A 26,828-nucleotide genomic window follows, 5' to 3' on the forward strand; every position below is an offset into this window, starting at 1 on the left:
TGGCAAGAAAGAGGAGAGCACTTATCGCAGACCTGGGCTTAAGAAACGTCCGAGGTGCTTTTCATTCTCCCAAACAACTACTCAACTCTAATGACCAATCTAAATGTCTGCCTCCTTTCTCATCAATCTCCAGAGCTAGACAGCAACGGCATTACGAGTAGCAGTAGCAAAGTACCAGGGTCAATGCTAAGCATTTTGCCTTTGTCAGTTTAATTACTCCTCACAACAAACTTGTGACATAGGTCATCATTATCCCTTAAACTCCAGGTCTTCGTTTCTGGATAATCCTACAGTGGCTTTATGCTTTGCAGTGTATCTTGGTACTTTATTCTTCCTACATAACACCTGGTTTCCTCTCCCACTCTTCTGGCACTGAAATACTGTGCTGTCCTGCCTAACCTCTCATTCTACTTGAGTCAGGACTTAAAGGTTCCTCCAAAACTCCAAAACCAGCCAAACTCTTTCAAAGAAACCACCAGACTAGTGAGACCTCTGTTAATACCCTGCTGCTGGACTCTCCCAGTCCTACTGCTGCCTAATACAGACTTCCCCTTAAACCCAGTGGAATACATGCCCTGTCAATTCTGCCTCACCAATTAATCCCAAAAACTTTGCCTTATTTTAGGAACTCATTGAAAAATATTATTTCATAGCACACATGCCTTCTTAATTTAAATTTGCTACAGCTTCCCTAGGGGTTCACAATTAATCACCAGAGAGAAAGGTCCAAAATATACCAAACTCCTACTTAGTACAGTACCTGGAAACATTGGTTCCCACTAGTTATTTGTTGAAAAATGAATGAAAAATATAAAGTAATAATTATCAATACTAGCTCAGAAAACTCTCAAGGGGTTATAATCCAAGTAATTTTATTTACAAATAAAAAGGAAAAGTTACCAGTGGACACATAAACAATTCACAAAAGACAGAACACAAAAGAAAACAAACAGAAGCAAATCATAGAAATGCAAATTAAAATATCACTTTTTGTCAGACAGATTGGCAAACATTGAAAATTTGTCAAGAAAGTAAGAAAACAGGCATTCTAATAAATATAATTTTGTATTTTGGGGATTTATGCATCAAATATCTTTAAAATTTGCATACTCGTTTGACCAGTATTTCCATTTCTAACAATTAATTACAAGAAAATAATGGACAAAGGAACATACTTATATGTTAAAAAAGAAGGAAAAAAATCACTCTGACACTAACTATAATACCAAAATCTGTCCAACAATAAGGGTTTGATTAAACAAATTTAGTACTTCCAAACTATGAATTATTAAGTCACTTCAGACTATTATATTATCCCAGTTTTTAAAGTAACATATATTCACATAAAAACATACCTGCATAGGAAAAAAATCTAGAAGTATACACCCCAAAATGCTTAGCAGTGATTATCTCTGTAAAAGAATAGTGGAATTATTTGTGACTGTTTTGTTTTTGTTTATCTCTACTACCTAATTTTTCTACGTGGGTTGCACATGGAAAACACACATTTAGAGCACAATTTAAAGACAGGAGTGCCACTACTGTAACGGAACATGGGACAGTCCCATGATCCCTAAAAACGTCAGGCAGAATTAATATCAAATAAAATATCATATAACTTAACTCAATAGCCTTGTTTTTAATTAGTTCTAGGAACACACATGGAAGAATTTGTTAGTGCTCCTCAGGCATCTTAAGACAACAAACAAAATGACCTCTCAAATAAGAATGTAGTATGAATCTGAAAGACAGTGTTGAAAATCACTCAGTGAAAGCCTCAACTGCTTCAACGTGTCAGATTCAATCGCATTTTCATGCCTTTTCACAGTCATCTTGAGACCTCACACTCTAGCGGGAAAGCAGTCACCATGACAATGATAAAACATAAATCACTCATAAGTTTAAGTCTGGCTGAAGAAAAAGTCTTCTCTATAACTTCTATTCCAAATTAGATTAATTTTTCCCCTCAGACTTGAACATTTGGGGGGATGAAACTCAGTCGATAGCAAGAGAGTCCTGAGGTTGAGTCTAAAAATACACATATGTTACCAGGACAGCGTATGCATCTCCAAGCACTGTGTACAATTCCAGCCAAAGCACAGGGAACTGCTTGTGGCCTTGCAGAACATTGCCTAGAATTGTTTATAATGCCTGATTCAACATGACCAGTAGCACCAACAGTCAATCTTCAGTAGGACTAATCTATAATTTTCAGTGATGACGACTGGCATAAAAAGAATGTTTATTTCCACCTTTCTGTGGTAGAATATGAAACAAATTATTCTAATTGTACCCACACAATAGCAGGTATCCATACACTTGGCATCCACCCAAACCTACAACATAGTTTGCGAGTCATGTCACATAAAGCTCCATCAATGCACCCCATGGGATTTGACAGCAACTATGAAGGCACAGAAAGCACCAAGCATGGTACAGCTTAAGATTCCTTTAAACCTACATAGCTATCATCTTTGATGAAAGCAACATTTGTTGCAGGAGAAAATTTTCTAGTACAAGGTGAAAGTCAAAGAATAACTTTGCATAAGAAAGAAATTATATGTTAGTGGCATTTGTGTAAAGCAAGCACAGAATACCTAAAGTGATGATGCAGTTATGCAGTTATTTTGAAAAGAATGGAGAGTTCCTTGCTTTGGTGACAACCCCAGCACCATCCATGCACTCATTCAGCAAATACATGAAAAACCATATCCAACCAGAACTATTCTAGGACCTGGGGATACAAGAATAAACCAGCAGAGTCGCTACCTTCATGTAGCAAATGTTAGAACATCATTAAATAAAAGGGCAGGGTGCTATGAGAGCAAATACTAGGCTTCAGAGTCAAGTGAGCCAACCACAGCGGACAGAAAGAGAGGCCCAGGCAGGGGCAATCTATGCAAAGCTCCTCCTGCTGGCACGACGACCTCAACCAACCCAGGAACTCAGTCTGGTGTATCAAAGCACTGAGACCATTTCTTGTGCCCATGTTAATTCTGAGATGCATAAAGATACCCAACTTAAGAGATCGGGTTGGCAACTGCTACATGAGTGTGGAGCTCGGAAGAGAGATCCAGGCGAAGTATAAACTTAGAAGTCACTGGCTGAGAGATGGTGTGTGATGCACAACTGGAGGGTATTACTTAGACAAGCTGAGCAGGACAGGGCAGGGGCGGGCGTGTACCACTTCATTAAATCACACACACACAAAATTCATTACTTCTTGCAATCCAATTATTTCTCTCTTGACTTACAAATCTGAAATAAAAGTATTTCCTAATATTATACTTCCAACACAATGCCCTATTTGTTCAGAATGAATAAGATGAAATGTATAAAGTTCTTGGAGAAATGCCAAGACCTAAGAAAAATACTTCTTTCAGTGAGTCTAAGACATTATAGGCTAAAGTTTATTTAACAGAGCCTTCCTTCTAGCCTTTTCCAGTGCCCTAGAAAAGGAACTTTTTTTTAACACACTGATATAACTACTTCACAAGATCTGTCACTAGAAATGCTTTCAGTCTACAGAACTGCCACCTACTGAAGCTAGATCACAATTGTAAGCAGTCTGAACACACTAAGTCTTGGAGGGATGGAACATCAAAAAAAACAGACACACCTTCTGCTCTGCACACTCATAAGTTAACAACTTGCAGAACTGTCACTATGATCCTTAGACAACCTGCCCTGCACAGTCTCCTATGGTGAATATATAGGATGTAATTGCTCTATAAAGCGGTGGCCAGGTTATGGCTATAGAAAAGCTGGGTTAACACGTTCCACAATTTATGGCCCAAGCACCATATAAGTAGGACATGCCTTAACACAAACTCACCTGATTTATTTGAAGCATGTTAAAACAATATTGACCAAACTGCTGTATCCCTCACGGCTCCAAAAACTGGAAAATGAAAATGAAGAAATAAAGTTCAACTTAGTTGGTGATCTCAATGATTAGCACTTTAAACACATGTCCTTGATCAAAATCAAATATAAAATGGAGCAGATCTAGGTCAACATAGAACTTTCTATGATGATAAACATGTTTTATATACCTGCAGTGTCTAATCCAGTAGCCACTAGCCACATATAGCTACCGAGCACTTGAAATGTGGCTAATGCAACAAGAAAGTAAATTTTTGATGTTTTAAAATTTTTGACATTAATTTAAATTTAAATAACCCTATGTGACTAGTGGACAGTGCAGAGGTAGGCTGAAAGATGACCCTTCTGGTTCTAAAACAATTCCAGCAAAAGTGGAGCTATTAAAAACAATCTGAAATTTTCAGATTAATATTTAATATACACTCCCCTTGCTCTAGTAAGGTTTTAAACAGCTTTGTTTCCAAGCTCTATAAGACAAATTAAGCCTGAAGAACACACAACACTTACTCTCCTAGGTGGTATGGAAGAGTACAAAGTAAGATAACCTAGCTGGATTTTTTTTTCTGTTTGTGGTTTTGTTTATCATCACTATAAAAACAGCATGCACAATAAAATTTCACATAAAATTTTCAAGAAAAAAAAAATCACTGTCCTGACATATCCCATTGTTACATTTGGGTTTGTTTCCTTCTGGGTCTGACCTCCCTGCTACAATTATATTTCTTTGCATGTGGCAAATCTCTTCTAAACTTAATTTAAAAATAGATACCAAAGAAGGGCAGAACACCCAAGTCTATGAACAAACAAATCATGGGATCTTACAATGTAAAAAGTTTACACGAAAAAATAAATTATGGGGCACCTGGCTGGCTCAATCAGTATAATATGAGATTCCTGATCTAGGGGTTGTGAGTTTAAGCTGCACATTGGGCATAGAGGCGACTAAAAAAAAATAAAATAAAATAAGAAAAACAAATTATGTACAGACACTACCCTTCAAGAAAATTTATCTAAAAAGCAACAACACAGTCTTGATAAAGAGCAAAAGCACTAAATCCAGTCACTTGGGTAAGAATCTTTTATGCTGTAAAACTTTAATATTAAAATTTCCCTCAGAAACAAAGGTTCTTGATATATACACGTACACACACACACAGATACACTATATACATATACACACACATAGGTTCTTATATACACGCTCTTATGTATACCGTGTGTGTGTATATATACAGCTGCCATTTTCTCAAGATGACAAACTGAGGTCAATTCAAAATGAATTTGAAAGTTTTCAATATACATATGTTATAATAGTGACCTCGGCATCTGCAACAATTTTTATATTTTCAGAAAAAAATCATATGTTGTAGAAACAGCACAACGGCTGAGGATCACTGAATGTGAATATTATTCCAAGCTCTTCAGGAGATTACCTTTTGAGCCTTGGCAAACTACTTTGTGTGTCTTTCGAGTTCTTTTTCTTTCTTTCTTTCTTTTTTAAATCTGTAAAAAGTAAACTAAAGTCACTGTGGTAGGCAGCCTCTAACAAATAAAATACAACAGAAATAAGATCCCGCTCACAAGACTGGATTACAAAAAAGATCACAATTTCCACCTTGGGTGTTACCTGCTCTTGTTCTCTCACCTCTCTGCTCTGAAGCAAACTAACTGCCATACTGTGAGCTGCCCTTTGGACAGGCCCAGATGGCAAAGAATTGAGACAGGCCTCTGGCCAACAACCCAAAAGAAATGGAGGCCTTCAGTCCAATACCTCCCAAGCCAACTGAATCTTGCCAAGTGCTACATGAATGAGCTTGGAAGCAGCTCTTCCCCCAGTCACTCTCTCAGATGAGACCACAGCTCCAGGGATAGCTTGTCTGCAACCTCTAAGAGGCCTTGAGCCACAAGTACCAGATAGGCTGCACCCAGATTTTTAACCCACAGAAACTGAGTAATAAATGTTTGTTGTTTTAAGCCCTTACTTCCCAGGGTAATTTGTTATGCAACAATAAGTAAGACAATCCCATTCAACTCTAAAATTCTATACTCCTATGGTGATTTAGGTATTAATTAACATACCTAGATAAACCAAAAAAATAATTCCCTGTTTAACATGAGTAAATGAATTACATTAGAACTTGAAAATGATAAATTATGAAACGTAAACAGTTACATTTTGTTCAAAAAAAAAAAAAATCACTAAAAAGTGCCTCAGTAGTCAAATGGTATTAAAATACACTAGGTATAACTAAAAATACAGCCCCAACCAATTTTCATTTTTTTAACTGAAAATAATTCATTTGGAAGTTAAAATGTGAAAAAGCCACTAAAAGCATCTCAGTGATTTAGTGTCCCCTACTTTCTAGAATTCAACACTCACCAAATTTGAGAAATCCTATTTTGTTTTTATCTCATGTAAGCCTCTAAAAGTTACAAATGCTTATCTATAGACCTGTATGTGTTTCTTCAGTATTAGAGTTTGTTATTTTTTTTATTTTAATTCCAGCATAGTTAGCATACAGTATATTAGTTTCAGATGTACAATATAATAATTCAATAATTCTATACAGTACCCAGTATTTATCAAAATAAGTGTACTCTTAATCTCCAACTATTGCACCTTTCCCCACCCCTCCTATCCCCCCCCCCCCCCTCCGACCCACCTCCCCTCTGGTAACCATCAGTTTGTTCTCTATAGTTAAAAGTCTTGTTTTTTGGTTTGTCTCTTTTTTTTCCTCCCCTTCCTTTGTTCCCTTGTTTTGTTTCTTAAACTCCACATCAAACTGAAATCATATGGTATTTGTCTTTCTCTGACTGGCTTATTTCACTTAGCATTATATTTTCTAGATCCATCCATGCTGTTGCAAAAGGCAAGATGGCATTCTTTTTTACGGTTGAAAAATATTCCATTGTGTGTGTGTGTGTGTACACCCCATCTTCTTTATCTATTCATCTATCAATGGACAGATTGCTTCCATAATTTGGCTAATGTAAATAATGCTACAGTAAATATAGGGGTGCTCTTCAATATTAGAGTTTGTAACAGTAGTGGGCGGATTCCAAGAAGTAGTCACAATAAGATATAAGGTTACATTTTTTAAAGTTCTAATCTTCTGATACAAAGGGTAGTTGTAAGAAAAAACAAAACTGCTTAAAATTGACCATAAAATTTTAAGTATTCTGTAAGCATCTCCTTCACAATTATAAAGATTTGTATAAATTAAAACATGAAACTAATAGGTCTATAATAGCACTCCATGACGTAACTGATTAATATTCTGAACTTATACTTTTTTTACCAAGTTATATTACATTTACATCAATATATAAATTGTAATTCACAACCATACTATGGACAATTCGAAATGCCCACAGGGACATGTCTTTGACACTTCATTCCTTCTTTACAGACATGCCTGCTCTACTGTCCTACATTTAAAACAATTCGATAAAATATCAATAAAATGTAGAGCAGTTTTATACTCCCTATGATTTCATAAAATCCACTTCTCCATCCACTATCAAAAAAGTTTCCAGCTGCAGTTCATTCCAATTGCAGCTAAGTACTTTTAGAGAAACCTATTCACATGTCCCAAAAATGCCCGACAGTGTTACCCAGTCAGGCACATTAGGACATGCAGTTCCAGATTCCAAGCTACTAAATGAAAACAGGCAGAGCAATTTATGGAGAGAGGGCAACTAACTGTAGAAGATTTGCTGCTCATGAAGAATTGGAAGTCCAACGTGTATGTGAAATGTATTGCTGATATAACTTGCTGCTTTTATTATCAGATTTTACCCATGTGATAAATTGAAAGCTGTACAAAATTAAATCTATAAAATCTCCAACAATTAAATATTGCTTCATAAAATAGCGTTATTAAATTAATTTCTCTACAAATTGTATAGCAGCACCATCCCACAAGTGATAGGCAATCCTCACATAAATGTCTTATTGGACAGTATGAAAAGCAAAAACAATTACTATACCATTCTTAGGCTCCAAACTACCCTAAAACTATCAGCTCAAAGCTTCTTACTCTAAAAACTTCACAGGGTCCTTAAAAAGCATTAAAAAATGTTTTTTCTTAACTTTCACTTCTTTCAAAGTAGGCATCCAAAAAAACTTTTATGTAAGAAAAGCAAAATAATTTAATATAAACTTTAATATCTCTTAAGAGCCTGTGAAAGATTCTAAGTATATAGAAATCTCACCACCAACCAAGAAAGAAAACTAACATTTATCAGACACTAATGTTATATACCACATGTTATATTTTGCCATTTTTATATTAACTCATTTAATCTTCATCACCCCGGGATATAGAGGTTATCTCCGCTTTTCTAGAAGTTGTATTACATCCCACAGTCCACTGCTAGGATTAAAACCTAGTATGGTCTGGTTTGAAGTCCTCATCTCTTTATTATACATTAAATTTATAAATAAAGACTTCACCTCTTAAAATTTTTCCTGTCACAAAGGTCTTGATCTCTAGGACAACATAATGGCAAGGTTCCTTTGGAACTTTGGTGATTTATTTAAAATCAATTATAAATTGTAATTCTTATGGATTCTAGACACTCATCTAATATTTCCTTGAGTACCTAAAAGAGGCACAAATATATATACACATAATTTGATCATACTGTGCATGCCTCCAACTATTCAGTCTAATATTAACCCAATTCAATTTTACAATATCTAGGTATTTCTCTTTATTATTATTCTCTTTATTATTATTATTAATTTTCTCTTTATTATTATTATCTAGTATTTCTCTTTATTTATTATTCTCTTTATTATTATGATCTGTACACATCAATTATCAGATATCCAGAACTCAAAGTGAACAAAAGGAGGGAGTGATAGTAAAGAGGTTAGCTACAAAGAAAAAATCCCAAAGTACTGGCCAATTATATCTTTCAGAATCTGATCCTAAAACAGGAAAACCACTCAGCCTCACTTTCTGTATTGTTTACACACTGAAAAGTTTGATCATCTTAGATATTTTTAATATTCTTTGTTGAAAGCCAAACCAAGCCACTCTTTCCTAGAACTTAATCCAGGCAAGCCAAATAATCTAAAATATAAAATTTATATGGTTTTCCATGCCGATTAGTAATAAAGAGTCATGACGTAACTTACCCTCAAATGATTCAGGAAAAAAATATTATGTACACATGACAGACCCAGATCTAGTGATAAGTGAATAAAATGGTAACAGGTAAATCTGAGTAAAGGTTACATAAGTATTCTTTGTATTATTATTATCCTTCCTACTTTTCTATAAGCTTGAAATTATTTCCAAATAAAAAGTTAAAACTTAAAAATTACATGGCATTCCATCTGTAGTTAACAATACATATTCTGATTATGCTGCAACATTTTTACAGATACAAAACGGATTTTTGAGGAAAAATTCAGTAATTTGTTAGGAAATATGCACTATATCCTTCCAGCTAACGATCACTTTCAAATAAATTTCAAACTACACTGCTATGTAATGACATGTGGCAATGGTGACTTGAGTTGAAATCATAGCAGGAAAAAAAAAAAACAGCATACACACCCCACAGTTTGGTATAAATGCCTCACAAATTTAATACAGGCCTGCTGCAAAACGCAGCAAATCTACAATTCAAGTGATATATGAGATCTCTGGTTTGCAGTAAAATATAGACAAACTGAAAAGTGAAACACTTGCCATATTACAAAACAACTGAGATACAGGATGTCTGGGTTTTGATTGTTTTATTAACTAATTTTTTTTTTCCACTGCAGCTCAATTCACAACAATATATTTGAATCATCTTTAGAAAGGACTAGGAAAGAAATGCCCTCCTGGAGAAACGTTGCAATCTTTTCTCCTACAAGGTTACTATTATCCTGCCTGCCCATCATAATTTTGAATTCAAGTGTTCGCCATGGTTTCCTAAAATGTAAGGATGCATCAGAAGAGAAGTAATGTTCAGCAAAAGTTCACCAAAATTGTGAAATCAAAATATTAAAAATAAGGGTTTTCACCTAACAGTGAAATACCTTTAAAGGATCATCTCTATCGTTTCTGCTGGAACCGCCCACTTCAAAATCCTTTAGTACATTCCCTTAATTGAACGGTCCATCCCTACCCCAGGAGTTCTTAACCTTTTGGGGGTGTGGGGAGCGGCGGGTCACGCAGAGTATGGACCCTTTCCAAAGAAAATTATTCACAAATGCAAAATCCTGCACGTATTTCCAGGGACTTCCAGAACCCCGAGGCCATTATCCCCGCCCCCCTCCCTAAGAATCCCAGTTCAGCGTCTCCTCGATTGCCTCTGCGGAACACCCCCCTCATCACAATCCCCGGCTCTCCCCGGGAGGGACTGGAGGCTCTGCCCTCACACAGTGGATTCTGTAACTGATCTTTGTCTCTCCGCCCAATTCCCTTCACCTCGGCAAGGTCACTAACTGCCAACTACCCCTTTAAGCCGAGTCCTCACGGTAGTAGTTCTTACGAGCCACATCAGAACTTGCCTGTCATAGGATATATTTTGTCCCCTCGGCCCCACCTACCTTCCCCATTTCGGCGTGTTACGTCTTCACCACTTGCCCATTATACAGAAATAGCCACCAGCACCACCCCAAGGCGCGCCCCGGGCCCGCCGCTCCTCCCGCGCCCCCGGGGCCATTCCCCGCAGACCCTCCTAGGGCCTCGCTCCATCTCTCCTCCCCTCCCTTCCCTTCCCCTCCGCAGGGACCCACCCTCGGGCCCTCCCCCTCCCTCCCTCCCTCCCTCCCACACCGCCGCTTCAACCACCGTCCTCTCTTCAGACTGTTCCCACCCGGGCCCCTTAGACCCCATCTTTCTGCGCCCTCCGTCGGGCGCCTGCCTCCCCCACCCCACCCCCAACCCGGGCACTCCATTTATGCCGGCCTCCTAGCCTTCCTCCCGGCTCCTCCCCTCCGGACACCTGTGTCGTCCCACCCCTCCACACACGCCCCCCCCCCCAATTCATTCGCCTCTTCCCCGGCTCCTCCGCACCCCCACGGTCCTCCTCCCCTCCCCCCTCCCGCCTAGAGAGATCCCGAGGAGGGAGGGAAGGCGCGGGGGAGGGGAGGCCGCCAAGGGGCCGCTCTTCTCGGGGTTCGCCGCGCGCGGAGGACCTGCAAGGCTCCCCAGCGCCCTCTGTCTCCTCCGCCAGCGGGGCGGAAGTCGGGGCCTCCCGGACGCCCCCAACGAGGGTATTTACCTTCTTGCCGGGGACACTTTGCAGACGGCTCCAACATTGGCAAGCACTACAGAGAACTGACCCCGCTCGGCCGCCGCCGCCGCCGCCGCCGCCGGCTTCCACCCCTCCGGCTCCCCGCCCCCCGCCTCCGCCCCCCGCCTCCGCCCGCCTTCCTAGCGCTCCCGCCGCGCCCTCCCGGGCCCGCGCCGCGCGCCCCCGCCTGCGCAGCCGCTCCCGCGTCCCTGCCAGCCCGTCGCGCGCGCGCGCGTCCCCGGCCCTCCGCGGACCCGGGCCGCGCGCCCGGCTCCGGCCCTAGCTCCATTCCTCCTCCAGTCGGCCCGCGGCCGAGCGCGGCCATTGTTCGCGGCGCAGCTCCCGCCCCCTGGCGGCGGTCCGGCCCCCCGCAGTAGCGGCCGCGGCTGGCGCTGCGGTGCTGGCGCCGGCAGGCTGGGCCTCCGGGCGAGGGCCGTTCCCTGAGGCCTTGGGAACGAGGGGGAGAGAGTGATTGGGGAGCGCGCCCAGTCCGCAGTCTCTCTGTTCCCCTCTCGGCTCCCAGGCCTGGCTCCCCGCCCGCTCGGCTGCAAAGGGTGGGCCTGAGGCAGCCCCTTCCACACCTGCACTCAGCAACTGCCTCCCCCGCCCAATTGACCTTCTGCTCTTCCTAGACGCCCATACGCGCCCGGATTCTCTGCCCTTACCTTTCCCAGGCTCTCTGGCTGCCCCCCTCTGTTCTGCTGGGGACACGCGACCATCCCGCGTCTGCTCCGGCCGCCGCTGTGCGATGCACGGTTTAGCAGATCCTGCACCTTTCCAGACGCTGGGAGGAGGGGGGGCGGGGGAGGAGGGGAGGGGGTTAGTGCAACTGTCTCGCCCAGAAAACACTAGTGATCAGTAATCACCTGCTGTCCAAGATCGGCAGCTTAGCCAAAGAGCCTCCTCCACCAAGAAAACAAAAAAACAAACAAACAAAAACCCGAGAAACCGTATTTGGTCACATGAAAAAATCCTTGGAACCAAAAATGAGGACCATCTTAGAACAGTGCCCTAGATCCTAGATGATTGAGGCAAGAGTGCCAGAAAACTCGAGTTACTTCTTGATTCGTCCTGGTTTTGATGTGGGTTACAGATGTCTAGACGACTTCAACCCGGCTAAACCCAGTGAAATTCAACCCTTCATTTAGTAAATGGCACCAAAAATAATCTGGCAAAAAAATAAGTCTAGAAATAGAATTATTACTGTGTTTTCACAAACTTCCCCATTTGCATTATTATTCCCAGGGTTCCTTCCCAGTATCAATCTCCACCAGGAAAATGTTTACCCAGCCTGTGATTTTAGTCATCACCTAAAACTGACAGTTCTATCTACAACTGGGGAGACAATAATAGTCTAGTTAGTGGTTAAGCCAAGGGCACCAGAATTAGATAAGCAAGCCTCCTTATCCACTTGCTAACTGGGCTAGGAGAATGTTGCTTTTCAATGAGTCCGTTTATGCTTTTGTTCAGGAGATTACATATGATAATATGTATTTAAATATGATTATATATAAAGCCCTTTAAACTGGGCCTGGCATGTGGTAAGATAGTAGCTCCTGCTACATTTTCCTTTTAGAACTCTTTCTTAAACTCCTTCCCCTCTTCCCTTCTGCCAATTCCTTCACACTTAACATGTTTACCCTCCCTAAATTTGCACTAGTCCTTGATTAGTGACTTCAAGCTACTCAAACTTAGCATCTAGTCAACATTTAAATACTTGTTTGAATGAATACATGCCCTTCCTACAAGCAGTTCTCCTGAGGAGTCTGTCACTTCCTGGCCTTTCCATAGGCTCTTGCTTCTCCCCTGAGTCCATCTCCCCTCACCTGATGAAGAAAATCATCCTTCAGATAATTCCAAAATCAGCTCCTTGAGAGGCATTCTCTGACTCCTCTGAGTGGGCCAGGGCTGTCTCCTGACTCTCTCTTCTCTGACATTGTTGGTTTATTCAATTGTTTTGAGCCCATCTCTCCTCACCAGACAGTGCATCTTTTCAGGGCAGGCTCTGGTAACCCCAGCATCCAACAGCAAGAGGGTGGAAGTAAATGCATTTGGATTAATGGATGAGTTTATGCTTTGGCAAATGACTCTAGAGTGGTCAGAAATTTCACCCCTTTAATTTAGATAATTGAAGTTAACTGAAAACTGTATCTCCACTGTAACTTTTTCTTATAACCAATTTTAAGTCTTTGGTTATCCACTTGCTAATTAGGAAACCATGGGCGTGTTACATTTGTACCCCAAATAGATTGAATTTTTACTACTCTGTTGAGGAGGACATATTTTCCTCTATCCTGCTAGGTTCTTTGGATGGTAAATTGATATAAAGCAGATTAACAGGAAATACATTAACAGCATATACCTATGGGAACCCTATAAGCACATGAGACCCAAGGACAAATCAGACAATTGAGGTTTATATGCCATCCTAAGCTAAGGAATGGGAGAGGAGTATTGAGCTTCAAATGGGAGGAGGGTGATTCAGAGGATGATAAGAGCAGATGTTTTGTAATTAGATGTTTGCCCTGCCATACAGATAGGTCACTCAGATAAACGATATCTCTGGTAATAGCTCGCTCTCTCTCTGCGCCAGACCCCCTATCTAAATTCTTTTGGGTAGTAAAGAGAGAGATAAAGCTTTTCTTGGTCTGCTGGTCTTGTCTTCAGCTCAAAACAATCTACACGCCAAAGTGGCATGTTTGAGGGTCACGTACCTTGCTCCCCTTCAAGCCACAATATTCAGAGAGAAATTTGTTGTTAAGCTGGAAGCTGCACTTTCAGTTGCATGAGGTATATAGCATCAGTACATGAAATCACCTGAGTGATGTGGAAATCTACACATAAATCTATAATCTTCTGAAGATTTTACTTTAAAATAAAATATTCATATAGGAGTTGAAAATAATGGCTATTTAAAGAAGAGTGATCCTATTAGCAGCTGACTAAAACAAAGCAACTCATTTATCAATGCATCTTTACCAGGTACCATTGTAGTCAAATATTCAGCCATCAGAAAAATACGCTTTCAAATTCATCTTTGTCAGGTTTGAGCAATTTGTTTTTTTTTTTAAGTTTGTTTATTTATTTATCATTTTGAGAGAGAGAGAGAGAGTGGGGAGGGACAGGGAGAGAGAGAATCCCAAGCAGGCTCCCCACTCTCAACACCACAGAGCCCAATGTGGAGCTCAAACCCACAGAACTCAAGATCATGACCTGAGCTGAAATCAAGAGTTGGATGCTTAACTGACTGAGCCAGCCAGGTGCCCCTGTCCTCTTTTCTTATATATATATTTGTAAAGTTGTTTGGGGCTGGGGGGGAGTGGGGGTTGGTTTTTTGTTTGTTTGTTTGTTTGTCTTTTGTAATTTCTACACACAACATGGGGCTCAAATGCTCTTCCCACTGAGCCAGCCAGAAGTCCCCTCTCTTATATTATTACATCGTTTTCCCTTTAAAAAATGTTTATTCATTAATCTTGAGAGAGAGAGAGTGGCGGAGGGCAGAGAGGGTGAGAAGGAATCCCAAGCAGGCTCCGCGCTGTCAGTGCAGCGTTGGACGCGGGGCTCCATCTCACATATAGTGACATCATGACCTGAGCTGAAATCAAGAATCAGATGCTTAGCCGACTGAGCTACCCAGGTGCCCTTTAATACATCCTTTCCTTAATGTCTGTTTCCCTGTAAAATTCATGTAGCCCCAGTGCCCACCATATAAGCTACTCTCCTTTATATACTTATATCGACATATTTTTATCACTACACAGTATGTGTTTCTTCCACGATACCTTCAGCTCCTTAAAGACAGGAACAATGGCTTCCTTATCTTTGCTTCCCCAGCATCCAGCACAGTGATCAATACATTTTTGTTGAATGAATGGAGTAGTGAATTTGACAAACATTTACAGAGTAGCTACTATATGCCAAATACTATTTATGGCCCAGAGACACAGAGCAATGAAAAAAATCTGCAGAATCTTTCTCCTCCTGGAACTTACAGAGGAATGAATGAATAGATAAATGCATGAAATAAGCACTTCTAAATCCTTTACCTCTATTAGAATACCATTCTGAAAATTCCCAATGTATTTGTGTGTTCACAAATAGATTGTTTGCAACTCAATATTTTTTCCATAATAATGATGACAAGATAGTTATTAGGTATCAGTTGTCTAAAACACTATACTAAAAAAGAATAGAAATAAATTATAAATATAATCATTAAGAGTAAGGAAACAAAATTTTATTTAATGAAGTGTACAAAGTTTCTGTTAAGTCTTAGGAAACATAATGCTTAACAAATATTCTTGAATAATAAGAGGGAACCAATAGTGCTTAGATTGACTTTTCTTTTTCCGTCATATCTATCATCTCCTCTCCAAAACTCTCAATTTTTTCTTGAATATATCTATACTTTCCACCACACCAGAAATCTGACATTTTGATTTTAACTTATTAGATTTGTAATGGCATTGTTTAAGTTTCGATTTCAAACTTAAGTCCTAAGCTGAAATACAAGATGCGATACTTTTGTAATCTCCTTTTTCATTTCGATCTGTTTTATCATCTGTAAACTGGGTTCTTTTATTGAATATGAACTTGTACTACATTTATCTATAGTACAATGCACTCATAGAAAGAATTCTTCTCTTCATGGGTATTTTTCTTCTAGCCTGGGTTCTTCCTCTGTCTTTTGAATGCCATGTTCCATTTTTGTATTATTATTACTATTATTATTAGTTTTGCTGCAATGATTGACATAATTTTTATGCTCATTTTACTCCTGCCTAATCTAGGAAGCTGTCTCCAGACCTATTATTAGCTTACCATCGCTCAGTAGAACGTCTAGGGAAAATAAAATTATGTTTTGTTTCATTCATTTCATTTGTTTTAGGGATGGGATAGTGTGATACTGTGATATAATACAAAATATTTATGTGGCACAAAGCTCCTAAAACACTTGTAATACCCCCTTAAGTGATAAAAGTCATAGAAGCATCTTTTGCTATAATATTTGGGTTTTTTCCCAGCTCCTGATACAGCTACAGAGTATTAAAGGTGAAAGGAGAATCTTCTGGTATTCATAACAAGCCCTTTTCAACCCCACCTGAGTTTATGTTAATGAGGTGATTTTTAGAAAGCCCCTAAGGATGGAGGCTGTCAAAGGAACCAACCACATGTTAGAGAGTTGAAACTTTTAGCCCCACCCCTTGACCTCTAGGGTTTGGGAAGAGGCTGGAGATCACGAATGACCAATGATGTAATCATTAGTGTCTACATAATGAGACTGCATTAAAAACTCAAACTGAGGAAGAGAGCTCCCAGGGGTGCCTGGGTGGCTCAGTCGGTTTAGCATCCAACTCTTGGTTTCAACTCAGGTCACCATCACATGGTTTGTGGGCCTTCTTGGGATATCTCTCTCCCTCTCTCTGCCCCTTCACCCACTCATGCACGAACTCTCTTTCTCTCAAAATAAATAAGGTATCTTTAAAAAAAAAAAAAAAAAGGAAGGGAGCTTCCAGGTTGCTGAGTACATCAAAGTGCTGGAAGAGTGCAATGGCTGGGGAGGACTTGGTCGTTCCCTTCGCCCAGTCCTCGTCCTATGCATCGCTTCAGTTCAGCTGGATCTGAGATGTAGGTTCTCATAATAAACTTGCAATCTAGTAAGTAAGTGTTTTCCTGGGTTCTGTGAGTCACTCCAGCAAATTATCGAGCCTGAGGTTAGGGTGTGGGAACTCTAGATTTTTACCGAGTCAATCAGAAGCACTGGCGAAAACCTGGACTTTCAATTAACATGTGAAACTGGGGGAGTGGGACAGCCTTGTGGGACTGAGTTCTTAACCTGTGGCGTCTGCACTAACCCCAGGCTGTTCGTGTCAGAATTGCTTGGTGCTGAAAATCCATACATTTGATGTCAGAAGTGTTGGTGTGAGCAGTAAAGAAAAACTATTTTTCCCATTTAGTGGGTGTCCAGAGATCAGAGAATTGGTTGGTGGTGTGGGAAAACATTCCAGAGAAAGAATCTATAATTTGGCTTTATTCTACCATATTTACCCTAACTTTCTGATACTTTTCTTTAAAACATACATATGTGTGTGTGTGTGTGTATATATATATATATATATATATATATATATACATATATATAAAACAAAGGCTAAAAATGTGCCTTCTTTATAATTATTTAAATTTCCTTGCAATGGAAATAAATTTGTAACATCACTGAGCAAGAGGGATGGCAGGAAGATGGCAGGTGTTGTTTCTTCTTCTTTTTTTAAGTTTATTTATTTATTTTGAGAGAGAGTATGCAAGCAGGGGATGGCAGGGGGCGGGGGGGAGAGAGAGAATCCCAAGCAGGTTCTGCATGTGTCAGCACAGAGCCGATTCGGGGCTCGAACCCCCAAACCATGAGATCAAGACCCGAGCTGAAACCGAGAGTCGCACACTTAACCAACTGAGCCACCCAGGTGCCCCCACAGGTGTTGTTTATTAAATAAGTTCAATGACTTCTTCAAACACTTTTTCATTGTGACTGTTTTGAGAGGCATCATCTTAGCAATCGCCTCTCTCTTCCTTATTGTCCCCCCACCTTTTCAAAAGACTTCATCATTCATAGGCTATTCTTTCCCTTCCCATTTGTAAAGTAAGAAAAAAACGGTACATTCCAGCTATTTGTGACTTCTCATTCTTTCCTCTCTTTGATAATTATCAAAGACACTCTGAATTAGTAATATATTGCAGCGTAATAAACCATCCCAAATTTTAGTGGCTTAAAACAACAGCAGTTTATTTCGTTGAAGCAGTTTGGGTCAGGCTCCATAACCAGTCCCTGCTCCGTTCAAGCTGAGCCTGAATCATGTAAGTGTGCACTTACTCACATCTGTAGTTGATGCTGGCTGTCAGCTGGGACCATCTGTCAGAACACCTACCTGTGGCCTCTCTGTAGCTGCGTGGCTTCTTCACAGCGTGGTGGTTGGGTTCCAAGAAATAAGAAGTCAAAGACAAGGGTGCCTGGGTGGCTCAGTCAATTGAGCGTCCGACTTTGGCTCAGGTCATGATCTCATGGCTCGTGAGTCGGAGTCCCGCATCGGGCTCTGTGCTGACAGTTCAGAGCCTGGAGCCTGTTTCAGATTCTGTGTCTCCCTTTCTCTCTGCCCCTCCCCCACTCACGCGCGCACCCGCGCCCTCGCTCTCTCTCTCTCAAAAATAAATATTCAAAAAAAATTTTAAAAAACAGAGGTCAAAGACATAAGTTTTTGGTTTTTCGTTTGTTTTGTTTTGTTTTCAAGTAAGCCCTACGTGCAACATGGGGCTCTAACTTATGCCCCTGCAATAAAGAGTTGTATGATCTACCGACTGAGCCAGCCAGGCACCCCAAAGACATCGGATTTTTAAGACCTGGGCTTATAAACCGGCACAGACATGCTGTGAATTCTGCCATAATCTATTGGGCCCAGATTCAAGGAGTAGAAATTTGACCCCATCTCTCCATGAGAGGCATGTCGAATAATTTTAAAGTCTGATTTAAAACTCTGTACATTCTCTGAAACATATCACCTTGTCTTTTCGCTGTATTGTCTCTGTGTTAAAATAAAGGTGACATTGAACATTTCCTTCCATGGATACCTGGGTCTGCGTGAATCATGGGCGCTGACTTCACTCATCTAACACTCTCCTTGCCCACTGAAGACAGTTGCACACCTGAATTATAGAGATCACAAAAACCAGGGTCAAGAGGAAAGGCTTCATACACTTTTCTAGTCCACTCTCCTTGCCAGGTCAAGGGGAGGCTTTGGGCAAGCTAAAGGAGTTGACAATTGCATCAGCAGAAGAGATGAAGGGGTAAGTTGGAAGCTGGAGGAAACCCCAGGCAGTGATGTACAATTGTAACATTGAATCGTGCTGTGTTTCTGGGACATACTGCAGTTGGAAGTGGGCCATGTTGCCAGTGAGGAACTGAGACGTGACCTGGGGAGGGACCAGCAGAAGGCAGTTAGACAAAGTCATGCTGACTGGCGTCACTCTGAGCAAGGGTTATTCCTTTTTCTCCCAGCCTTACCCCAGCATCACCTGCAGGCGAAAGTCATTTGTTCATCATATATGCCTGTTCAACATATATGCCTGTGATGGGGGGTCTAGAACATGTTCCCCCAAAATAGGACCCGTTGGCGTACTGAATATTTTAAGCTGAATTAATTTGAGAAATAGCATGTGCAGGAGTGACTTTCTGATCTTCTCCTGAAACAGGAAATAAAACCCTCATATGAGACGTGCCCTCCCTATACCCAGAGGAAAGGAGCTCTCTCATCACCAAACGTGAAGGGACACAGAAAGTATCTGCACAAACATTCTTGCTAAGTTTTTGCCAGTTTACTACACTTACCTCATAACCTTTGTCCCATCATCTTCCCACAAGTCTTCATCAAACCTAGTATAAAAGCATGCAGGTTTGATCATTTCTTTAGGTATTCATTTCTTTATGAAGGCTCCTGCATCACGTAAAGTTTATATTAAATAAATATGTATGCTCTTCTCTTGTTAATCTGTCTTTTGTTACAGAAGTGCCAGTCAAAAACTTAGAAGGGTAAAGAAAAAGGTGAAGAAAGGTAAACAAAAAAAATTTTCCCCTCCTCTACACCTGCCAGTGACAGTACATGCCACATATTAAGAAATTGTCTGGTGCTTGTCTGTAACCCTGTCTGCTCCATGAGCCCAAATTCCTGCTCTGTTATTCTCTCCATGCTGCCTACTGCCCTCCAACACACACACACACACACACACACACACACACACACACACACATCTCTTAAAACCTGATATACAACTTCTTCTAACCAGTACCTGCTAGACTCGATGCCCAGGACCGCACACACATGGTCTGACCCTCTCTTCTCCTTCCCTCTTCTACCCCAGCTTTGACCTCCAACACTTACTGAGTTTCAGTTGATCTTACCACCCCCACCCAGAGCTGTTCCAACCTTCTGTGAACCTACACTCCTAGCTCCCTAGTTTGCTTGCAGCTGCTCTGTGGAGCATACCCTTGACCTTTCTGAGCGTCACGCTCACAGGACCACCACTAGGCTAAGCAGTGTGGAAGGCAAAGGACACAGGATCTCTTGACACAATCCGGCTGAAATGCTCCAGATCTTCACAATCTGAACGGTGCCTACATTTCTGCATCGTCTCAATCTAATTATAGCCCTCCAGGCAGGACTTCCCCAGTATGGTTGGTGCACAGTACTAGAGGCTCCCCTAACAAGAGCTCTAGGAAACTTCTCCATCCCCTGACCATTTTACCCTCTCTTGTGTATGAGGCTTTGGGTTCTCAGCTAGAGGGTGGAGCAGAGGAACTCTGGCCCTTTTGCCAATCTTTACTTCGACTAATCTGCCTCACTGTTTTGCCCCAAGTGATTGCAGGTCCAATTTCTCACTTTTAAAGTTGCTCCAAACTGGGGTAAATAGAGCTGACTAGTTTGGGGCCCTTTAATGTTGGAGGAGCAGTTGGGGGTCTCATTGGCCTGCTCAACATTTTAGTAATAGTGTAGTATTAAGACCTGTGTTTTAAGCCTATCAATATCAGTTTTATTAACTCCTGTTTAAATAACCATCTAACAATTTTCACCCTGATGGGATGAGTCCTATGACTATCTTTCTTCCTTTCTTTCTTTTTCTTTCTTTCTTTCTTTCTTTCTTTCTTTCTTTCTTTTCTTTCTTTTATCTCTACATCAAACATGGGGCCTAAGCTCACGACCCCAAGATCAAAAGGGACATGCTCTTCTGACTGAGCCAGCCAGGTGTCCTGACTGACCTCTTTTGTCTCTTTTCTTCACCCCTATCAATATTTCTTTCCTTTATCCACCTTATTTCTTAATAGCCATTTAAAATTTTTCATCTTCCTAGAACCAGCTTTGGACTCTTCCCTCGCCTCTCCCATTCTCTTGTTAACTAATAGTTTAATAAGCATCTGTAAGACTAATGAGGGGAAGCTTAAGACAGCAAATTCCACAAGGCTTCTAGACTGTTGCTTAGTTATGCAGCACTACTCTTATAATGGGGTGCCCCTGTGAAGGCGGCTCCCTGAAGCACAGCGTTTACCATAACTTGGATAATGGGCATTTTTGGTAAGTGAATATCCTGGTTATCATGAAGCCAGTCCTACATGGCTTGCATATGAAACATATCAGCTGCTTCTTCTATGGTGTTCCACTTGCATTTATAGAGAAAGTTGGGTAGTCTCCCTTCTCAGGGTAAACAGATCTTATAGTGGCTTTTATCCAGTAAATGAGGCTAGCTGTTCCCTCAGGAACAAGTGTCTGGATCAGGTACACCCATCTGTGATTCTTCATTAGTAGCTGTGGGTCCTGTATGAACCCAGACCTGCTCTTCCATCTACAGCATTCAAAACCAAAGCCACTCCCCATAAATTACTCTGAAAATCCATTTTGATAAAGGGTCTTCAAGAAACTGACGATACCCGCCCACAAAATGGCACCCTGCCACCCTATACTCCCTGTTTTCAGTCATTTCCTGCTTTTGCCCCCTTCTAATGTGGACTATCTTACTGGTGGCCAGAGGTCTTAGAGGCACTCTCTGCTGTGCCTGCGTAGTTCTTCCCTCTGAGGGGGGCTTTGAGGCCAGTGGCCTAAGCTCAGATCAAACAGAAATCTGAGCCTGATCTAGCATCAAGGCTCAACTCAGCGCTCTGTTTTAACACCATCTTAGTTATCATGGGTAACAGTAACCAAGGGATCGTATATTTTACCTTTTGCTCATTGGATTGCATTTTCTTATGCATCCAGTAAAACAACTCCCAGGGAGCTGTATCCATCTCTAAACTCATCGGTAACTTTTACCTTTAGCAAATTGCAGCATAGATGGTGCTTCATCCATTAGGGACCATGTGGACACCTAGGAATCAAATGTTCTTCATCCGCAAACCTTTCATCCTTCCTCTTCCCAAACTTCAAGTTGGCTGGCTCCACACAGTGTCAGGGGTGCAGAGTGACACCAGAAGATTTCTTAATACACTGGCAGGCCTCACTGTGGCTGGTAGGTATAGACTCTTTTTCCTCTACCCTCTGCAGATTCCAAGTATCTTAGAAGCTCTCGTGTCGGGGAAGACTAAATATTATAACAAAAAATGCTCCTATCTCACCTATCACTCAGGAAATTACAAGGATTTTAGGAGCTCTGTGTCAGGAACTGGAGGCAGAGACCAACTATGTATTTCTTCTTATGTCTCAAATGCCTTTAAGAGACCTTTTTAAATGTACCCCTCCAGCTGGACACAGCTCCATAAGCACAAGTGTTGTTGATTAAGTATCATCTTTATGCCAAGGAAAAGGGAGTGAGCAGAAGATGCCCTGAATTTCCAGCCCTGCTGGCCCTCAGCTGGGGCTTCTGTGTAGAGCTACCCAAAATTGTGAGCACATGGTCTCTGTGCTGGGGGGCCAGTCAATTTCCTTAAACCAGTTGGTGGTTTGCTTAATACCCTTACATCAGAAATGGTCTAACCCCTCCCACCCCACTCCCATGTTAGCCCCACTTTTCTACTTCCATTCAGTGAGTGTCTGTCCTGTCTGTCTCCTCCTTTCAGACTAAAGGATTGAAAACCCTCATCACTAGATCTTATCAGGGCACAGTTTTCCCTTTTCCCAGCATTCCTTTGAATAGGGCTGCGGCAGGCCTAATGAATACTGTCAGAATTACCCTTGGAGCCTCTAAATTCAGAATACAAAGCCAGAAGCCATTTAAAACAGGATTAACAATATCAAGTATGGAAACATTTGACCTATGAATTCCCAAATTCCAGACCATAAATAGGACTGATCCAAAATATCATGAACTGTAATTCCATGGCATCATTTCAATAGACATGCATAGCTTTTATGTGAGGACAGGATTCTTTGATAAAATATGTCTAAGAAGCTGTGAGTTCAATAAAGCTAAAGCTTCTTTACTGTAGGATTCCTCAGAGCCTTTTTTCTGCCAGTATGGTTGGTGTCTCCAAGAAGGAAAAGGACATGTTCTGTTTCCTAAATTTATATGACCATAGGAACTTTTTGGCAGGGAGCACATCTATGGAGCATATTTTGGGAAACATTAAGGCACAGAGACTTAGACACAGAGGGACTCTGCCTGTAGATGGAGCCAAAGGCTGCAATTCCCACCTAGGTTGGCAGATTTCTGGTAAAACAAGAAAGGTCATTTACATTGCTAATTTCTCCCTATATCTTTAATTATCAACTAATCTTTTTTTTAACTGATCTTTTTTTTTTACTGTTTATTTATTTTTTGAGAGAGAGAGAGAGAGAGAGAGAGACAGAGTGTGAGCAGGGGAGGGGCAGAGAGAGAGGGAGACACAGAATCTGAAGCAGGCTCCAGGCTCTGAGCTGTTAGTACAGAGCCTGAAGCAGAGCTCAAACTCACAGACCGTGAGATCATGACCTGAGCTGAAGTCAGATGCTTAACCGACTGAGCCACCCAGGCGCCCCTTAACTGATAATTTTTTTAAAAACAGACTTAATATTTTTAAGATTTCATTTTTAAGTAATCTCTACACCCAACACGGGGCTTGAATCCACAACCCCGAGTTCAAGAGTCACATGCTCCACTGACTAAGCCATACAGGTACCCCCCCAAAAAAGATTTAGTTTTTTAGGTTTAGGTTCTTAGCAAATTAAGTGGAAGATACAGAGATTTCCCATATGCCCTCTGTCATCACACAAGCATTGCTTCCTCCATTATTCCATTATCAACATCCCCCACCAGAGTGGCGCATTTATGACAACTGATGAACCTACATTGACACATCATTATCATCCAAAGTCCATAGTTTATATTAGGGTTCACTGTATTGTACTTTCTATGGATTTGGCCAAATGTATAATAACATATGTCCACCAAATGATTATATATATATATATATATATATATATATATATATACACACACACACACACACACACACACATATAAAACATGTGGCTCATACTTCTTTTTTTAAAATTTTTTTAATGTTTCTTTTTGAGGATGGGGAGGGTCAAAGAGAGAGGGAGACAGAAGACCCGAAGTGGGGTCCATACTGACAGCACAGAGCCTGATACAGAGTTCAAACTGATGAACTGTGAGATCATGATCTGAGCTGAAATCAAGAGTCAGATGCTCAAGAGCCACCCAGGTGCCCCTGTTTGTTTGTTCTTAGTTATTCATTAAAGTTTAGAGAATATATTGTATCCTTTAAAAGAACTGGATGCTGCTTCCTTTCCAACCAGGGCCTGGCAGAATGGTTCCCACAAAGAAGGGTGGCCAGAAGAAGAAGGGCCATTCCACCATCAACGAGGTAGTGACCAGAGAATATACCACCAATGGTTATCCGCGCTGATATAAGCTTATGCAAGAAGAAATATTTCTTGTTACTCATACTAGCATTATTCACAAGCACACCTATGGAGTGGGTTTCAAGAAGACACTCGCAGAGATCTGGAAATTTGCCGTGAAGGAAATGAGGACTCCAGACGTGCACATTCACACCAGTCAGTGCTCAACAATGCTTTCTGAGCCAAATGAATAAGGAATGTTCCATACTGTATCCATATGCGGTTGTCCAGAAAATGTAAGGAGGATGAAGATTCGCCAAACAAGCTCTTTACGTTAGTTATCTATGTACCTGTCACCACCTTAAAAAATCTACAGTTAATGTGGATGAGAACTAACCAATGATTGTCAAATAAAGGCATAAACTAAAAAAAGAAAAAAAATTTTTTTTTTTTTTTTTAAATAGGGGCACCCGGTACCTCAGTTGGTTGAGAGGCTGACTCTTAATTTCAGCTCAGGTCACGATCCCAGGGTTGTGGGATCCAGGCTCACATCAAGCTCAGTGCTGAGCATGGAGTCTGCTTGATATTCTCCCTCTCTCTCCCTCTGCCCCTCCTGGCTCATGCATATTCTCTCTCTCTCTCTCTCTCTCTCTCTCTCTCTCTCTCTCTCTCTCTCTCTCAAATTAAATAAATAAATGAATAAATAAATGAATGAATGAAGAAATAAATACATAATTTAAAAAAAGAACTGGATGCTATTTTTTAAGGTTTATTTACTTATTTTGAAGCACCCCACACAATGAATGAAAAAAGACCCATTTAAAAGCACATTATTGTGAAATTTAGTACTTCAGTCATTAAAAAATAGTCTAAAAGCTTCCAGAGTGGGAACATATCACAAATAAAAGAATGAGAAAAAAATACTATTGGCCTCTAAGGATGCCTGGGTGGCTCAGTCAGTTAAACGTTCAACTTTGGCTCAGGTCATGATATCGTGGTTTGTGAGTTCGACCCCCATGTTGAGTTCCACATTGGGCTCTGTGCTGACAGCTCAAAGCCTGGAGCCTGCTTCAGATTCTGTCTCCCTCTCTCTCAAAAATAAATAAACATTAACAAATTATTTCAAAAATAGTGTTGGCCTCTCAAAAAAAAAAAAAAGTTGAAATCTGGAAGTTAATGAAGACATACCTTCAAAAAATTCCAAGAAAAAATTATCAACTTAGAATTCTATGCTTAGTGAAACTATTAATCATGTTTGAGGGTAAAGACATTTTTAAGCCTGAATGGTCTCAAAATTTACCTCATGAATCTGCTTTCTCTTTCTACTGGGAGAATGCAGGCAAGTGAGAAAGTAAAACAAAGAAAAAGACCTAGATCCAGTAAACAGAGAACCAATATACGTGATACACAAAGGGATTTTCCAAGATGATAGTAAAGGGAAGTCCCTGCATGACAGCTGTGGAGCAGGCCCATAAAGCAAACAATCCACATCAAAGGAGAATGGAGGACTTTTCTCCTAGAGAAAATGGATCTGATGCATTAACTGTGAAAGACTCTATTTCTCTGCCACAAATATAGTGGTTCTCCCCATGATGCCCTTCCTTCCAGAGCCCCTTTCTAAGAATATAGATCCCTGCCTCATTATGTCAAGCTTAGCCAAGGACCTATTTGGCTCATTACATTGTGAGTGAAAGTGATAAATAACTTCATAGTAGAAACACTAAGAGCCAGTCTGCCACATGTCCTTTGCCGCCTGCCACAGACCAGCCATGTTCCACAGAGGATGCTCTTCATTGGGTCTCGGGAGTGAAGACAGTATGCAGCCAACCTGTGGCAGATTTATATCATGAGAAAAACAAACAAACAAACAAACAAACAATGTTGCTCTAGAAAATCACTGGCATTTGGGGGTAATTCGTTATCAGAGCATGACCTAGAATGTGCTGATTGATACTTTCTCTGAAACTTTAAAAAAAAATTTAATGTTTATTTATTTTTGAGACAGAGAGAGACAGAGCATGAGCAGGGGAGGGTCAGAGAGAGAGGGAGACACAGAATCTGAAGCAGGCTCCAGGCTCTGAGCTGTCAGCACAGAGTCCGACACAAGGCTCAAACTCATCAACTGATGAGATCATGACCTGAGCCGAAGTCAGATGCTCATCCGACTGAGCCACCCAGGCACCCCTCTCTGAAACTTTTCAAGCATGCGGAAAACTGTATTGTCAGGGGAAGAATTAGTGATCAGTATCTACAAAATTAAGCAATTACATTCATTATTTTAAAAATATTTATTGAATTCTTACTATATGTCAGGGATTCTTTCTATGCACTAGGAATATAACAAGTAAAAATATTAAAGAGGCAATTACTCATATCAAAAAATGATTA

General features: G+C 40.9%; 1 protein-coding gene and 1 pseudogene across 7 annotated transcripts in view; one reads left to right on the forward strand and one right to left on the reverse strand.

The window, feature by feature from the left end:
* STAU2 (staufen double-stranded RNA binding protein 2) overlaps nucleotides 1–13,028 on the reverse strand; it is a 306,837-nt gene extending 293,809 nt beyond the window's left edge. For 2 of the 7 annotated variants that reach the window (XM_042923877.1, XM_042923873.1), the window contains exons 1-3: nucleotides 5,319–5,332; nucleotides 3,836–3,901; nucleotides 1,356–1,412 (exon numbers count right to left, since the gene is read on the reverse strand). Coding sequence is in view for 2 of the 7 variants with exons in the window: in XM_042923878.1 (XP_042779812.1) it covers nucleotides 3,836–3,853 (18 nt within the window). In the remaining 5 variants the exon portion in view is untranslated. Of the gene's footprint in view, nucleotides 1–1,355; nucleotides 1,413–3,835; nucleotides 3,902–5,318; nucleotides 5,949–11,115; nucleotides 11,205–11,792; nucleotides 11,912–12,953 lie in introns of those variants that run through there. The other 5 variants (XM_042923874.1, XM_042923875.1, XM_042923878.1 and 2 more) reach the window with 5 other exon arrangements.
* An 11,268-nt stretch (nucleotides 13,029–24,296) lies between these two features.
* LOC122211203 lies at nucleotides 24,297–24,872 on the forward strand (annotated as a pseudogene).
* Nucleotides 24,873–26,828: the final 1,956 nt, after the last annotated feature.

The sequence above is a fragment of the Panthera leo genome, chromosome F2 (assembly GCF_018350215.1).
Source record: "Panthera leo isolate Ple1 chromosome F2, P.leo_Ple1_pat1.1, whole genome shotgun sequence".
NCBI classification, from domain to species: domain Eukaryota; kingdom Metazoa; phylum Chordata; class Mammalia; order Carnivora; family Felidae; genus Panthera; species Panthera leo.